General features: G+C 46.2%; 1 protein-coding gene across 1 annotated transcript; it reads right to left on the reverse strand.

The window, feature by feature from the left end:
• Positions 1-276: 276 nt before the first annotated feature.
• Positions 277-11,841, reverse strand: LOC123733105 (tripartite motif-containing protein 16-like). The gene is made up of 6 exons (XM_045712465.1): positions 11,245-11,841; positions 10,717-10,812; positions 2,316-2,549; positions 1,279-1,438; positions 1,094-1,153; positions 277-862 (listed from the first exon to the last, which is right to left on the reverse strand). The coding sequence occupies exons 1-6, from the start codon at positions 11,839-11,841 to the stop codon at positions 351-353; spliced, it is 1,659 nt and encodes a 552-aa protein (XP_045568421.1). The 3' UTR covers positions 277-350.
• Between the last annotated feature and the right edge of the window lie 6,406 nt (positions 11,842-18,247).

Below are 18,247 nucleotides of genomic sequence, written 5' to 3' on the forward strand. Positions count from 1 at the left end.
ATAGACTACACCAGCATGACTAGTATCTATGTGGACCCTACTACAGTTTAACCAGCTCAGCTATAGACTACACCAGCATGACTAGTATCTATGTGGACCCTACTACAGTTTAACCAGCTCAGCTATAGACTACACCAGCATGACTAGTATCTATGTGGACCCTACTACAGTTTAACCAGCTCAGCTATAGACTACACCAGCATGACTAGTATCTATGTGGACCCTACTACAGTTTAACCAGCTCAGCTATAGACTACACCAGCATGACTAGTATCTATGTGGACCCTACTACAGTTTAACCAGCTCAGCTATAGACTACACCAGCATGACTAGTATCTATGTGGACCCTACTACAGTTTAACCAGCTCAGCAGTACTATAATAGATATAAAACCCAGGATAGAGGGGCTGAGTGAATGTGGTCTGGACTCTGTGGAGGAGGGTCATTGTGTCAGAGACACTGTAGAAGGACAGAGTACCTGCCTTGTGATCCAGGTACACTCCTACTCTGGAGGACTGAGGGCCTGATACTTTAGTCTCAACATTATTGTGTATGAAACAATAACCATCACTATAGCGCTGTAAACTCCAGGACTTGTTATTGTATCCAAATCTATTATCTGTCCCTGTTCTGCTGATGTCTTTATATGAGACTGCTGTAATAACACCACCACTCCACTCCACCTCCCAGTAACAGCGTCCAGACAGACCCTCTCTACACAGCACCTGGTACTGGTTGGTGAATCTGTCTGGATGGTCAGGATATGGTTGGACTTGGCGTGTATAGGTCACCTTTCTGTTCCCTTCAGACAGAGAGAGGTGTGTGTCTGCTGTGTTTGGGTCCAGTGTGAGCTGACAGGAATCTGGGAGAAGAGCAGAGACCAATGAGGGGAGTCAGAACAATAAGTTAAGTCAGATACTGTATCTACCCTGTCTTTGATTAGAGCACAGCAGAGATCAAATCAGAGAAATATGAGGAGTCAGATAGATACCCAGTCTTTGATTAGATCTACTATTGCTATATATTTCTAGAGGGATTGTTAGGAGTGGCAGTAAAAAGAGACTGTTAGTTACTTCACAATAAAGAGACTCACATTGTAACAACTGTTCTCTGGTCTTGGGCTCTGGAGGCAGAACAACCTCCACTATATTCACTACAGACACACAAACACATTGACAGAGAGAGGGAATGTTATCATCATACCATATTCCACATGTATATGACTAGTAGGGAACTTTCAATGGTCTAAAGTTGATGTTCTGATTGTTTTCAACACACCTGTAGTGGAGATCTTGGTCCATTCTCCTTTAAGGAAGTCTTCTAGTTTCTCTCTCAGTTCAGACACAGTCTTACTCACATCTCCAAAGTACTGAAGAGGACGGACAACGATGCTGGGTAAGTCTGAAGATACACTGATACTGGAGAGAGACTGATAACTCTGGAGAGAGAGACAGAGACAGAGAGAGAGACAGAGAGAGAGACAGAGAGAGACAGAGAGAGAGACAGAGAGAGAGACAGAGGAACAGAGGGACAGAGAGAGAGAGGAGGGACAGAGAGAGAGAGACAGAGACAGAGAGAGAGGGAGAGAGAGAGGGACAGAGAGAGAGACAGGGAGAGAGAGAGAGACAGAGACAGAGAGAGAGGGAGAGAGAGAGAGAGAGGGACAGAGGGACATAGAGAGAGACACCGAGAGAGACAGAGAGAGGGACACAGAGGGACACAGAGGGCCAGACAGAGAGAGGGACACAGAGAGAGGGACACAGAGAGAGGGGGGGACACAGACAGAGGGACAGGGGGACACAGACAGAGGGACAGGGGGACACAGACAGAGGGACAGGGGGACACAGAGAGAGGGACACAGAAAGACACAGAGAGACAGAGGGAAAGAGAGAGAGGGACAGAGAGAGAGAGAGGAGGGACAGAGAGAGAGAGAGGAGGGACAGAGAGAGAGAGAGAGAGACAGAGAGAGACAGAGAGAGAGAGAGAGAGAGAGAGAGGGACAGAGAGAGGGACAGAGGGAGAGAGAGAGAGAGAGAGGGACAGAGAGAGAGAGAGAGACAGAGAGAGAGAGGGAGACAGAGAGAGAGAGGGAGACAGAGAGAGAGAGGACAGAGAGAGAGAGGGACAGAGAGAGAGAGGGACAGAGAGAGAGAGAGAGAGAGAGAGAGAGAGAGAGAGAGAGAGAGAGAGAGAGAGAGAGAGAGAGAGAGAGAGAGAGAGAGAGAGAGGGGACAGACAGGACAACATAATGATTGAGATGAATAGTTTCACATGAAGTTAATTTCATATCACATGTAACAAGACAGTTTAGTTACCTGGAGGAAATGGATGTGATCCTCTGTGTGTGAGAGCTGCTCCAGCTCAGTGCTTCTCTTCCTCAGCTCAGCTATCTCCTGCTTCAGTTGCTCCAGGACTCCTTCAGCTTCACTCACTTGATCCTTCTCTTGGGCTCTGATCAGCTCCTTCACCTCAGAGCTCCTTCTCTCAATGGAGCGGATCAGCTCAGTAAAGATCTGATCACTGTCCTCCACTGCTGCCTGTGCAGAGCGCTGTTAAGAGAGAGAGAGAGAGAGAGAGAGAGAGAGAGAGAGGGACAGAGAGAGAGAGAGAGAGACAGAGAGAGAGAGAGAGAGAGACAGAGAGAGAGAGAGAGACAGAGAGAGAGAGAGAGAGAGGGACAGAGAGAGAGAGGGACAGAGAGAGAGAGGGAGAGAGAGAGAGAGGGAGAGAGAGAGAGAGAGGGACAGAGAGAGAGAGAGGGAGAGAGAGAGAGAGAGGGACAGAGAGAGAGAGAGGGAGAGAGAGAGAGAGAGGGACAGAGAGAGAGAGAGAGAGGGACAGAGAGAGAGAGAGAGAGAGGGACAGAGAGAGAGAGAGAGGGACAGAGAGAGAGGGAGAGAGAGAGAGAGAGGGACAGAGAGAGAGAGAGGGAGAGAGAGAGAGAGAGGGACAGAGAGAGAGAGAGAGGGAGAGAGAGAGAGAGAGAGAGACAGAGAGAGAGAGAGAGAGAGCGACAGAGAGAGAGAGAGAGAGAGGGACAGAGAGAGAGAGAGAGAGAGAGGGACAGAGAGAGAGAGAGAGAGACAGAGAGAGAGAGAGAGGGAGAGAGAGAGAGAGAGAGGGACAGAGTAAGAGAGAGGGACAGAGTAAGAGAGAGGGACAGAGTAAGAGAGAGAGACAGAGTAAGAGAGAGAGAGAGAGGGACAGAGAGAGAGAGGGACAGAGAGAGAGACAGAGAGAGAGACAGAGAGAGAGAGGGACAGAGAGAGAGAGACAGAGACAGAGAGAGAGAGGAAGGAGAGACAGAGAGAGAGAGGGACAGAGAGAGAGAGACAGAGACAGAGAGAGAGAGGAAGGAGAGAGAGAGAGAGAGAGGGACAGAGAGACAGAGAGACAGAGAGAGAGACGAGAGAGAGAGAGAGAGAGAGAGAGAGAGAGAGAGAGAGACAGAGTGAGTGAGAGAGAGGGACAGAGAGAGAGAGAGGGACAGAGAGAGAGAGAGGGACAGAGTGAGAGAGACTTGTCATCCTCATTACACTAACACCCCCCCCTCCTAAAAACACATTGCGTGCCACCACAACCTCCACACCATCACATTATACATTCCCCAACACCACAGTACAATACACCATCCAGCACCACATTCCAACCGTACAGACAGCCCCTCCTCTCCAGCCGTACAGACAGCCCCTCCTCTCCAGCCATACAGACAGCCCCTCCTCTCCAGCCATACAGACAGCCCCTCCTCTCCAGCCGTACAGACAGCCCCTCCTCTCCAGCCCCTCCTCTCCAGCCATACAGACAGCCCCTCCTCTCCAGCCGTACAGACAGCCCCTCCTCTCCAGCCCCTCCTCTCCAGCCGTACAGACAGCCCCTCCTCTCTAGCCGTACAGACAGCCCCTCCTCTCCAGCCATACAGACAGCCCCTCCTCTCCAGCCCCTCCTCTCCAGCCGTACAGACAGCCCCTCCTCTCTAGCCGTACAGACAGCCCCCTCCTCTCCAGCCCCTCCTCTCCAGCCGTACAGACAGCCCCTTCCTCTCCAGCCCCTCCTCTCCAGCCCCTCCTCTCCAGCCGTACAGACAGCCCCTCCTCTCCAGCCCCTCCTCTCCAGCCGTACAGACAGCCCCTCCTCTCCAGCCGTACAGACAGCCCCCTCCTCTCCAGCCGTACAGACAGCCCCTCCTCTCCAGCCGTACAGACAGCCTCTCCTCTCCAGCCCCTCCTCTCCAGCCGTACAGACAGCCCCTCCTCTCCAGCCGTACAGACAGCCCCTCCTCTCCAGCCGTACAGACAGCCCTTCCTCTCCAGCCCCTCCTCTCCAGCCGTACAGACAGCCCTTCCTCTCCAGCCCCTCCTCTCCAGCCGTACAGACAGCCCTTCCTCTCCAGCCCCTCCTCTCCAGCCGTACAGACAGCCCCCCTGAGCCCCCATACCTCCTGAAACATCTCCACACTGTTGATCATTTTGGAAAACTCAAACTCAACCCTAAGGTGTCAACAGTACTGTACAAACAGAAATGTGCATCCTGTAGCTCTAACTCTAAAAAGTTCTGGGACATTGTAAAGTCCTTGGAGAATAAGAGCACCTCCTCCCAGCTGCCCACTGCTCTGAGGATAGGAAACTCTGTCACCACTGATAAACCCACTATAATGGAGAATTTCAATAAGCATTTCTCCATGGCTGGCCATGCTTTCCACCTGGCTACCCCAACTCTGGTCAACAGCTCTGCACCCCCCACAGCAACTTGCCCAAACCTCCCCAGCTTCTCCTTCACCCAAATCCAGATAGCTGATGTTCTGAAAGAGCTGCAAAACCTGGACCCCTACAAATCAGCTGGACTAGACAACCTGGACCCCTACAACTCAGCTGGACTAGACAACCTGGACCCCTACAACTCAGCTGGACTAGACAATCTGGACCCCTACAACTCAGCTGGACTAGACAACCTGGACCCCTACAACTCAGCTGGACTAGACAACCTGGACCCCTACAAATCAGCTGGACTAGACAACCTGGACCCCTACAACTCAGCTGGACTAGACAACCTGGACCCCTACAACTCAGCTGGACTAGACAATCTGGACCCCTACAAATCAGCTGGACTAGACAACCTGGACCCCTACAAATCAGCTGGACTAGATAACCTGGACCCCTACAACTCAGCTGGACTAGACAACCTGGACCCCTACAACTCAGCTGGACTAGATAACCTGGACCCCTACAACTCAGCTGGACTAGACAACCTGGACCCCTACAACTCAGCTGGACTAGACAACCTGGACCCCTACAACTCAGCTGGACTAGACAACCTGGACCCCTACAAATCAGCTGGACTAGACAACCTGGACCCCTACAAATCAGCTGGACTAGACAACCTGGACCCCTACAAATCAGCTGGACTAGACAATCTGGACCCCTACAAATCAGCTGGACTAGACAATCTGGACCCCTACAACTCAGCTGGACTAGACAACCTGGACCCCTACAAATCAGCTGGACTAGACAATCTGGACCCCTACAAATCAGCTGGACTAGACAATCTGGACCCCTACAAATCAGCTGGACTAGACAATCTGGACCCCTACAAATCAGCTGGACTAGACAACCTGGACCCCTACAACTCAGCTGGACTAGACAACCTGGACCCCTACAAATCAGCTGGACTAGACAATCTGGACCCTCTCTTTCTAAACATATCACCACCATTGTTGCAACCCCTATTACTAGTCTGTTCAACCTCTCTTTCGTATCGTCTGAGATCTCCAAACATTGGAAAGGTGCCGCGGTCATCCCCCTCTTCAAAGGGGGTGACACTCTAGACCCAAACTGTTATAGACCTATATCTATCCTACCCTGCCTTTCTAAGGTCTTCAAAAGCAAATTTAACAAACAGCTTACCGACCATTTCCAATCCCACCGTACCTTCTCTGCTATGCAATCTGGTTTCAGAGCTGGTCATGGGTGCACCTCAGCCACGCTTCATCTTGGCCAGGTCGCAGTTGTAAATGAGAACTTGTTCTCAACTGGCCTACCTGGTTAAATAAAGGACTTGTTCTCAACTGGCCTACCTGGTTAAATAAAGGACTTGTTCTCAACTGGCCTACCTGGTTAAATAAAGGACTTGTTCTCAACTAGCCTACCTGGTTAAATAAAGGACTTGTTCTCTACTAGCCCACCTGGTTAAATAAAGGACTTGTTCTCAACTGGCCCACCTGGTTAAATAAAGGACTTGTTCTCAACTGGCCCACCTGGTTAAATAAAGGACTTGTTCTCAACTGGCCCACCTGGTTAAATAAAGGACTTGTTCTCAACTGGCCCACCTGGTTAAATAAAGGTTTCATTAAAAAGTCTGGCAATAACTTAACTTTTCATTATTTAGACAGACTCTAAATAATAAATATAATAAAATAACAAAAAAACAGTTAAATGCTAAGTACTATACATAGGTTTTATTTAAAAAATAACAATAGAACCTATTTAGTACTATAATGGTATTTACTAACATAATATTATTACTAAAATAGTTTCTAAAGGGGTTCTAGGCTACCCTACCCTAGAATTAGGGTTCAGGATAAAACAGGTTATACGTAGGGTTAGAGTTTCTGTACAGCACTTTGTGACATCTGCTGATGTAAAAAGGTCTTTATAAATACATTAGATTGATTGTTAGGTTCAGGGTATTTAAAGAGATAAACTGTATGGGTTTATATCTCTCTTGCTCCTCCCTGTGGTCTTCTGTGGGAACTACATACCTCATTCACCACACTTGATAGGCTCATAATCTGAGGTAGCAACTGAGTCAGAGCTACAAATCAATGATCTCCACCTATCCATTAGGTTTACAACTCAGTGAACCTGCGCAGCATTCTCTCTATTTGATGTCTACGAACCAACAGATTTCAACACATATCAAATTACCAGTTACCATTATTAGTAGCTGTAACCTAGTTAATAATAAGTTACCTGAGGTAAACCTACAAGGATAGTTAATAAGTTACCTGAGGTAAACCTACAAGGTTAACGCGGGCTGGAAGAGAATTACTTCAAAACCACAGCAAACAGCTGGGACATATAGTAATATTATATATATATAATATTATATCACTGGGCTCCTCTGTGCTAACAAACCCTGTGTACCACCCTCCCCTGTTTAACCTTGAATTTCGTTCAGAAAAACACTTCCACATTTAGCAAAACGAACCAACTCTTTACGGATCTGTTCGGTGGTAATAAACGGAGGCAGATTAGACACCACTACTCTTGTCGAAATCAGCACCAACACAACCCCTCACATAAATCATACTGGTAACTAGCCGGACAACAAGACTCACCTTTTACATTACCACAACCACCGCCTTGTTCATTCTGGATACAGAGTGTATATGTTCCTCTCCCACCTGTTCACCGACCAGGATCAATAATTCCTCCACACCATTCTCCACAACGCACCTGAAGAGACAGCGTTTCTTCTCCACTCGGTTGAGGACATCAAACTACCCTACTCCCTCCTCAACTCTAACCGATAAACAGAGGAAACCGATAAACAAACCCTCCACCATGACAAAATACATTTGGAAAATAGGCAAAAGAATAGCTGCACTCTTTACGAACGACAAAACCTCACGTTACCAACTTCTTCTTCTTCTATGGTATAATGGCGGTCCTCAAACCAACGTTAAAGGAGCATGGCGCCTCCTACTGTGCTGGAGTGTGTTCAATCACGGTTTACACCATTTCTAAATCCTCCTACCTAACTCAGTACTTCTGAGAAAATAAAAAAGATCCCTACTAACTTCTAATAGACCCTCCCCCATCCCCCAAATCCCTTCCAAACCCCCATCCAACCCCGTCCAACCTCAATGACCCTACACTTCAATCTTTCCCTCTCTTCAACATCCTTACAACAATATAACAACACATGCTCCACCGTTTCATTGACAATACCCTCCAGACACAAACCATTCACATGCTGCCAACCAGATGAAACGACCAGTTCGATGTACAATGTCCTAAACACAATCGAGGAAACACCACCTCTTCCTTCCTAATCTGACCTTTGAACCTTGGTCCACCGACCTTTCATTGGAGGGCATATAAATGCCGTCCCTTGTGCTCAGAGTCCCATCTCTTCTGCCACACATCTATCAAAATGTCTCTGATCTCACATTTGTCCTCACCTCTACCCAGTGGAACATTAATATATATTATATCGTGTTTTAAAGTTATTTTAGCTAACTAGTCTACAATTTCATTCCATTCCACACATGAATGTGCTGGGACCCAGCAGAATCTCACTACTAGACCCATTCTCTCAATTCTCCATAATAACATTAATACCTCCAATAGTAGGTCACTCCTAATAGATTTACCAGATGATAAACTATTCAATACAGACAGAGAATCTGAGGATACTATAATTCTAACAGGCTGTACGTCCTCCACCCACTGGAGGACAACTATTATCACCAACAGTTCAACTGAGTACACTGACAGTTCATCTGTTAGTCTTCTACATATCTGCACATCACATTCAGGAAGGTAAACACCTGCTTCTGTGGGCCCACTATCTGGGCCCTTGGATCCATCTGTGAAAAGAGGTAAAAAAGCATAACAACTTCTACCAATGTAATTGTCAACCAGTTTCCCTTTATCACTGACTTCTGACCCAATCTTTCCTTTTGTCTACCAAGGTTAGATCAACAACAGGATCTGGGAGTAACCATGGAGGAACATCCCCTATCACCACAGAAAGGGCCAACCTCCAACTCCCTGAAACTACTCTCATCAGCAAGCTTTCCAACTGTCCAACCAAAACCACTGCCTTGTCTACTAGTATATTCCCAACAGTCATCTAGAACAGTAGCAGTGGGATGCTCAACCTCACAGCCTTTCAACCCAATAAGCTAATGACAATTTATTACGTCGTATATCCAAAGGCATCTCACCTGCCTCAACTGGACTATAATATAAATCCATGATATTATGGGATACAAAATGGGAAAAGGGGAAATTATGATAATACTAAAAAACACCCTTCCAACTAACCCTACACTCATTAAAACCCACTACCCCATTCCACTACTTTGACCCTATCTGCTCCTGCACCAGGCCAACTAACCCTACACTCATTAAAACCCACTACCCCATTCCACTACTTTGACCCTATCTGCTCCTGCACCAGGCCAACTAACCCTACACTCATTAAAACCCACTACCCCATTGCACTACTTTGACCCTATCTGCTCCTGCACCAGGCCAACTAACCCTACACTCATTAAAACCCACTACCCCCATTCCACTACTTTGACCATATCTGCTCCTGCACCAGGCCAACTAACCCTACACTCATTAAAACCCACTACCCCATTCCACTACTTTGACCCTATCTGCTCCTGCACCATGCCAACTAACCCTACACTCATTAAAACCCACTACCCCATTCCACTACTTTGACCCTATCTGCTCCTGCACCAGGCCAACTAACCCTACACTCATTAAAACCCACTACCCCATTCCACTACTTTGACCCTATCTGCTCCTGTAACCAGGCCACCTAACCCTACACTCATTAAAACCCACTACCCCATTCCACTACTTTAACCCTATCTGCTCCTGCACCAGGCCAACTAACCCTACACTCATTAAAACCCACTACCCCATTCCACTACTTTGACCCTATCTGCTCCTGCACCATGCCAACTAACCCTACACTCATTAAAACCCACTACCCCATTCCACTACTTTGACCCTATCTGCTCCTGCACCATGCCAACTAACCCTACACTCATTAAAACCCACTACCCCATTCCACTACTTTGACCCTATCTGCTCCTGCACCAGGTCAACTAACCTACACTCATTAAAACCCACTACCCCATTCCACTACTTTGACCCTATCTGCTCCTGCACCAGGCCAACTAACCCTACACTCATTAAAACCCACTACCCACATTCCACTACTTTGACCCTATCTGCTCCTGCACCAGGCCAACTAACCCTACACTCATTAAAACCCACTACCCCCATTCCACTACTTTGACCCTATCTGCTCCTGCACCAGGCCAACTAACCCTACACTCATTAAAACCCACTACCCCCATTCCACTACTTTGACCCTATCTGCTCCTGCACCAGGCCAACTAACCCTACACTCATTAAAACCCACTACCCCATTCCACTACTTTGACCCTATCTGCTCCTGCACCAGGCCAACTAACCCTACACTCATTAAAACCCACTACCCCATTCCACTACTTTGACCCTATCTGCTCCTGCACCAGGCCAACGACCTGGGAGGACGGGACACCACCACTCAACACACCCTGGAACTCTTCTGAAGTCAAATCTAGTATGACCAAATACTTCTCTGCAGCTGCCACCAAAACATTTTTTTTTCTGTGATTTACATTCCATTTCTGCGGTACAGTTGATAACCATTTGCTATGAACACTAAGAAGCCAACCTTACTGAAGCATATATCACTGGTTGGCCCATCCCTCTGTGCTGTCACAGATCTACTACTCACAGGGATCCTCTCAGGATCCTTCAGCCTTGACCCATCCTCCTCTACTTTCTTCACTGCCTCAGCAGTGACAACCTGTTCCCAACAGTGGGGTCAGTGGGATTGGATAGGGGCCCCTCTACCTCTCTCTCTCTCTCTCTGACTGGAGGAGACAGGTGAAATGGTGTGTCTCCTCTGGTCAACAATACTCACCTTGAGAGACTCCACAGCCTGTTGGAGCTCCTTCAGCTCCTTCTCTCTCTCCTGGAATTTCTGCTGGACATTCTGCTGACTCATCCCCAGCTGCCTCTGTGGAGAATCTCTCTTCAATGAGCTATCAAGCTTTATTAGTCCAGTAGATCAATAGTACAGTAATGTGACATAGGGCCCATAGAGAGGAAGGTCTAAAAAATGGATGGTCCATTTACTAAATGATATTTATTTGTTGCTATGTGAATGATTATAGTTTTTATGGTAGGACTACATGTATCAACGGGTTGAGACTGAACTTTGGACTCATAAAAGGCCATTCAGAATGATAATAGTGTTTGACATTATAAAATGGTGATACATCTGGAGAATCTGGGTTGACATATCTATATACTCAAGGTTTGTGTTCATATTTGTTCTGCTGAGGATCCATTTCATTTGAATGATCTCATATTCAAACAGCCTTAGTTCCTACTGTATCTTGAATTCTTTGTTTATCAGACAGTCACCAACAAGTTGTTCTGGTCTTACCTGTTTCTCAGTCATCTCTGCTGCAGCTGACACTGTATCATGGCCTTTATGTTCATCCATTGTACACAGATAACAGATACACTGCTGATCGGTACGACAGTAAACCTCCAGCAGTTTGTCATGATGAGAGCAGATCTTCTCCTGTAGTTGTGCGGTGGCTTTGACCATCTTGTGCCTCTTCAAAGCAGGAAATTCGTAGTGAGATTGGAGGTGAGTCTCACAGTAAGAGGCCAGACACACCAGACAGGACATGAGGGCTTTCTGCTTTCTGGTCCCAGTGCAGAAATCACACGCCACATCTCTAGGTCCAGCATAGCACAGAGCAGGAGGGGGAGCAGCCTGGAGTCCTGTCTTCTTCAGTTTCTCCACCAGCTCAGCCAACATGTTATTTTTCCTCAGATTAGGCCTTGGAGTGAAGGTCTGTCTGCACTGAGGACAGCTATAGACCCCTTTCAGAACATCCTGATCCCAGCAGCCCTCAATACAGCTCCTACAGTAACTGTGTCCACAGGGGATGGTGACTGGTTCCTTCAGTAGATCCAGACAGACAGAACAACAGAACTGGTCCTGGTCCAGCAGAACTCCCTGTTGAGCCATTTGGACAGTTGTTCACTCTCACACAGACAGACGAGACAGAGACTCAGATCAGTTTCGTTTCCTCAGAAGAGAGTTTGTGAAGGGGGATGGACTTCCTGGTTCTGCCAGAGGGGTGGGGTTAGAGGGAGGGAGGAAGAGAGAGGAACTGCATGCAACAGCAAGAGGGAGACAAATAGTCTTGTTCCTTGGTTAGAGCCCTTAACATGGAATAAATGAAATAATGAATCTTAAAATGTGAGTTATTAGAATATAAAGGGTAACCGTTTCTATGAAGTACATATTAGAATTATTTTAATGACCTTTATAATGCCTTATAATACACTTATGTGTTCTAATAAGCAATAAGGCCTGAGGAGGTGTGGTATATGTAAGGATTGCGGACCTGGTGGCAGTGAAGTCAGACGCAGGAGAGCAGAGATAGGTAATAGCCGGAGCAGTTTAATACAAAACGAACCTACATGGGTACAAAACCCAATGCGCACCAGTAACAGAGTACAAGCACTTACAAACAAACAATTCCACACAAGGACATGGGGGAACAGAGGGTTAAATACACAACAATTCATGATGGAAATGGAAACCAGATGTGTAAGAAAACAAGACAAAACAAATGGAAAATGAAAAAGTGGATCGACAATGACTAGAAGACCGGTGACGCCGACCGCCGAACAAGGAGAGGAAATGACTTCGGTGGAAGTGGTGACAGTATATGGCTAATATACAGTACCACGGCTAAGTGCTGTTTTTAGGCACGACGTAAAGCGGATTGAGAATTATGTAACACTTTCAAAAATACAATCAAATAAAAATGTTATTGGTCACATACACATATTTAGCAGATGTTATTGTGGGTGTAGTGAAATGCTTGTGTTCCTGGTTCCAACAGTGCAGTAGTATCTAACAATACACCCTAATGTAAATGTCACGGGTGTCGTAGGGTTTAGACCAAGACGCAGCGGGAAAATGTACACTCATCTTCTTTTATTAAAGGACAAAGAACAGGCCAGTAAGGCACAAAGCTATACACAGCAACAATCTGCCACAAAATCCCCATGACAAACAAACTCCTAATTATAGGACCTTCAATCAGAGGCAACGATAACCAGCTGCCTCCAATTGAAGGTCCAACCCCAATTAACTAAACATAGAACTACAATAGACAAGACAGAACATAGAAATACACTAACATAGAACATAGACTAACAAACCCCTGACCACATAAACCAAACACCCCTCTACCTAAATACATAGCCTGAACCACATAAACCAAACACCCCTCTACCTAAATACATAGCCCGAACCACATAAACCAAACACCCCTCTACCTAAATACATAGCCCGAAACACATAAACCAAACACCCCTCTACCTAAATACATAGCCTGAACCACATAAACCAAACACCCCTCTACGTAAATACATAGCCCGTACCACATAAAACAAACACCCCTTTACCTAAATACATAGCCCGAAACACATAAACAAAACACCCCTCTACCTAAATACATAGCCCGAACCACATAAACCAAACACCCCTCTACCTAAATACATAGCCCGAACCACATAAACCAAACACCCCTCTACCTAAATACATAGCCCGAACCACATAAACCAAAAACACCCCTCTACCTAAATACATAGCCCGAACCACATAAACCAAACACCCCTCTACCTAAATACATAGCCCGAACCACATAAACCAAACACCCCTCTACCTAAATACATAGCCCGAGACCACATAAAACAAACACCCCTCTACCTAAATACATAGCCCGAACCACAGGATGCCTATTTAAAAACACTTTTTCAACATTTCAAGATAGCAGTTAGTTCAGTTTGATCTTATTAAAGACAGCTGTATCATTTTTTTATTCATTTTGACATATTGTTTGGGACCACTTTTTTTTGCTCTGTTTGAAGGCTGTCAGCTTCTTCTCAGGAAGAGAATCACTTAGCCTTTCAACTAATTTTAAAATGATAGGATGCCTATTTTAAAACACTTTCTCTACATTTCAAGATAGCAGTTAGTTAATTTTGAGCATATCAAAGACAGCTGCTACTTCATTTTATTAATTTTCACCATTTTTTTTTTTTTTACCCAAAATTATTCGAAGTCCACAGTCTCTGTCATTGAACTATGTTGAGCCGTGTGCCTGGTGATTGAACAGGTTACCAGGTGGGTTTTTGAATATAGTTCTTAATGGCTTCAGTGGTGTGCTGGGGTCCATTGCTTGCTAAGGGGGAACCTCCCACCCGGGTTCAGCCAACAGGGGGCGCACCCAACCCCTCTAGTAAAACTGAATGTCTCTCTCTCTCTCTCTCAGGCTATGAAAAAAGCCCCACCTCCTCTCGCTCAGCCATTCTAACAGTGGAAGCCAGGATCTGTGAGAAACTATGATAATAAACTGTGAACAATAATGAAGCCATGTTTGTCTTGTGTGAGTGAGGATGTATTATTTAATTGTGTGATAACTTTAATTCTGTGATAACTTTATGTAATACATCCTCTGTTTCCTAACTGAATAAACATTTTAAGATAGCAGTTGGTTCAGTCTGATCATCTCATGTACTGTTGGAACTTTATTTTAATCCTTTTTCACTATTTTAGTATTTTTTTTATGACAAATTCCAGAGCCTCTGTATACATTTTTACACAGTTTTTCCCCCACTCTCTACTTTGTACAATGACAGAGAAAGTGGGACTGTCGTTTTTCTGACAAGTTCTCTCATTGATCTCAGGTTCAGCCACCAGGGGGCACCCACCCTCCATGAAAACTTTCATAGGCTCTCTTTCACTCAGTAATCATGTAACAAGTCGACAGGCTCCCAGAGGCAGGGCAATCAAAGGCTCCAAGTCACTGAACTGACCATCAGCCCAGCCATTGGTATTATTCATACTGTTTAAATAAAAACAGAGGTCTTTAAACTCTTGAATATCTGAACTTGATACAGAGAAAAACAGGATGAGAGAAAGGAGGTTATGAACAAGACAAAACTATTTTTTATAGCATCATAAAAAAAAGTTATTTTTATTTATTTTATTTACAGTCAATTCTCTAAAAAACCAAAAGGGAATTGAGCACAAGGCAGATTAGCCGTTCTCCCTCCCAACAACATAATCCAATTATTTTTAGGGACTTTTCATCGTATATAATATATATTTATTTATTTATATATATAAAATCAGTGGCGTGTGTTCATTTACAGGTCAGAGCTGTAAGGCAAGAGCCACATTCCAACACCTTTAAAATGTACCCCGCCCTCCCTCTCTTCCTTCCTTCCCTCTCTCCCTCCTCTCTTCACTCATCCTTCCTCTTTTTCCCCTCGTTCCCTCCTTCCTTCCCTCTCTGCCTCGTTTCTTCACTCATCCTTCCTCTTTTTCCCCTCGTTCCCTCCTTCCTTCCCTCCCTCTCTGCCTCCTTTCTTCCCTCTCTGCCTCCTTTCTTGAAATAATCAATGAATCAGACATGACTGAAAAAATGGAGTTCAAGCTTTTACACTTTCAAGTTGTGTCAAGTCAGTGATGTCACAAAGAACAAGGAGAGTAAGAAGGAAAGAAGGAAGGAAGGAAGGAAGGGTGCTTCTTTATAGTGCTGGGGTGTGACCCCGGTGTTCATCTTGCTGTCCGGAGAGAAACTGAACCCATCTCAGAGGATAAGTCCCAAATGGCACCCTACTCCCTATATAGCTATAGGGAGTAGGGTGCCTATATAGCTAATATATATATATTGTTCCACTGGATATCATAAGGTGAATGCACCATTTTGTAAGTCGCTCTGGATAAGAGCGTCTGCTAAATGACTTAAATGTAAATGTAAATAGCGCACCACTTTTGATCAGATCCCCATGGGCCCTGGACACAAGTAGTGCACTATATGAAGGGAATAGGGTGCCCTTTTGGGACGTAAACATGGTAACACACACACAGCCGGCCCACTTCTCCCTCCCCCATCTCCTCACCCACCCCGCTTAATAAAACCCAACATCAAAAAACAGGGAGAGAAAAATTCTAGATTAAGAGAGAAATGAATCAAAGAGAAAGAAGTCTGTCCATCCTCTCGTTCGCCCGGCCCTCCCTCTCGCACGTTAGAAGGTGTTCACATCTTCTTTCTCCATTAAACCCTCTTTTTATTCTTTATGTTCAGGTAATAGTTCTCAGTCCTCCCCTCCTCCCTCCGGTTTCATTTCAGAATACAAGAGGAGTTCACATATCTGTTTATCCATAGGTATCCGGTTTCACCATTGCCCACGGCAACAACCAATCATCAACGATAAACGGGCAGTTAGACACAAAAAACGCATCTGAAATTGCAAAAAGTGGAAGTTGTACTCCCGGTCCCCACCGCTAAGGGGGGGGGGGGGCTTCTCCTTATTACTGTACCTCACCTCAGTCTCCTTCAAGTCTCTGGAGCTCACATCCTGGTCTGGGGTCTCTAATCAGAGGGAGGGAGGGAGGGCTACTCCTTATTACTGTACCTCACCTCAGTCTCCTTCAAGTCTCTGGAGCTCACATCCTGGTCTGGGGTCTCTAATCAGAGGGAGGGAGGGCATCTCCTTATTACTGTACCTCACCTCAGTCTCCTTCAAGTCTCTGGAGCTCACATCCTGGTCTGGGGTCTCTAATCAGAGGGAGGGAGGGAGGGCTACTCCTTATTACTGTACCTCACCTCAGTCTCCTTCAAGTCTCTGGAGCTCACATCCTGGTCTGGGGTCTCTAATCAGAGGGAGGGAGGGAGGGCTACTCCTTATTACTGTACCTCACCTCAGTCTCCTTCAAGTCTCTGGAGCTCACATCCTGGTCTGGGGTCTCTAATCAGAGGGAGGGAGGGAGGGCATCTCCTTATTACTGTACCTCACCTCAGTCTCCTTCAAGTCTCTGGAGCTCACATCCTGGTCTGGGGTCTCTAATCAGAGGGAGGGAGGGAGGGCTACTCCTTATTACTGTACCTCACCTCAGTCTCCTTCAAGTCTCTGGAGCTCACATCCTGGTCTGGGGTCTCTAATCAGAGGGAGGGAGGGCATCTCCTTATTACTGTACCTCACCTCAGTCTCCTTCAAGTCTCTGGAGCTCACATCCTGGTCTGGGGTCTCTAATCAGAGGGAGGGAGGGCTACTCCTTATTACTGTACCTCACCTCAGTCTCCTTCAAGTCTCTGGAGCTCACATCCTGGTCTGGGGTCTCTAATCAGAGGGAGGGAGGGCATCTCCTTATTACTGTACCTCACCTCAGTCTCCTTCAAGTCTCTGGAGCTCACATCCTGGTCTGGGGTCTCTAATCAGAGGGAGGGAGGGAGGGCTACTCCTTATTACTGTACCTCACCTCAGTCTCCTTCAAGTCTCTGGAGCTCACATCCTGGTCTGGGGTCTCTAATCAGAGGGAGGGAGGGAGGGCTACTCCTTATTACTGTACCTCACCTCAGTCTCCTTCAAGTCTCTGGAGCTCACATCCTGGTCTGGGGTCTCTAATCAGAGGGAGGGAGGGCATCTCCTTATTACTGTACCTCACCTCAGTCTCCTTCAAGTCTCTGGAGCTCACATCCTGGTCTGGGGTCTCTAATCAGAGGGAGGGAGGGCTACTCCTTATTACTGTACCTCACCTCAGTCTCCTTCAAGTCTCTGGAGCTCACATCCTGGTCTGGAGTCTCTAATCAGAGGGAGGGAGGGAGGGCTACTCCTTATTACTGTACCTCACCTCAGTCTCCTTCAAGTCTCTGGAGCTCACATCCTGGTCTGGGGTCTCTAATCAGAGGGAGGGAGGGAGGGCTACTCCTTATTACTGTACCTCACCTCAGTCTCCTTCAAGTCTCTGGAGCTCACATCCTGGTCTGGGGTCTCTAATCAGAGGGAGGGAGGGAGGGCTACTCCTTATTACTGTACCTCACCTCAGTCTCCTTCAAGTCTCTGGAGCTCACATCCTGGTCTGGGGTCTCTAATCAGAGGGAGGGAGGGTGTTGTGTGTGAAATCCCAGCCATGGTGGGATAAGGTAGAGTTCATATCTCTTTCTCTCCCTCTCCTCCTTTCTCAATCTCTCTCTCAGAAAAGGTTCTCTTCAAAGATGACCATCAAGTCGCTCTGGAAGTTGATGTCAATGGTGTCCGCCATCTGTAGAGAGAGGGGGATGAGAGACAGAGCGAGAGAGAGAGGAATTAGATGCAGTGTTAATCTTTCCCATCTCTTCTCAGCTAAACTACCTCTCCTCTGTATTATTGTAATATAACTGAATATACATAATATAACAAGAATATACATATATTAATAAGTATCTTTATGATGATTCTCTCCTCCTCTCTCCTGCTATACCAGTATATCATGTTAGTATTATAGTAGTATTACTGCTATACTAGTATAACATGTTAGTATTATAGTAGTATTACTGCTATAAAGTATTACCACCTCTCTTCTGCTA

This window comes from Salmo salar, unplaced genomic scaffold, assembly GCF_905237065.1.
Source record: "Salmo salar unplaced genomic scaffold, Ssal_v3.1, whole genome shotgun sequence".
Lineage (NCBI taxonomy): Eukaryota > Metazoa > Chordata > Actinopteri > Salmoniformes > Salmonidae > Salmo > Salmo salar.

What these genes read in the sequence shown, in the direction of transcription:
- LOC123733105 (XM_045712465.1), bottom strand. Translation starts at nt 11,841, where the DNA reads ATGGCTCAACAGGGAGTTCTGCTGGACCAGGACCAGTTCTGTTGTTCT. An exon ending in AGGCTGTGGAGTCTCTCAAG is followed by an intron (nt 2,550 to 10,716) that starts GTGAGTATTGTT and finishes CTCTCTTAACAG; the next exon opens with CGCTCTGCACAGGCAGCAGT. An exon ending in GACCAAGATCTCCACTACAG is followed by an intron (nt 1,154 to 1,278) that starts GTGTGTTGAAAA and finishes GTGTGTCTGTAG; the next exon opens with TGAATATAGTGGAGGTTGTT.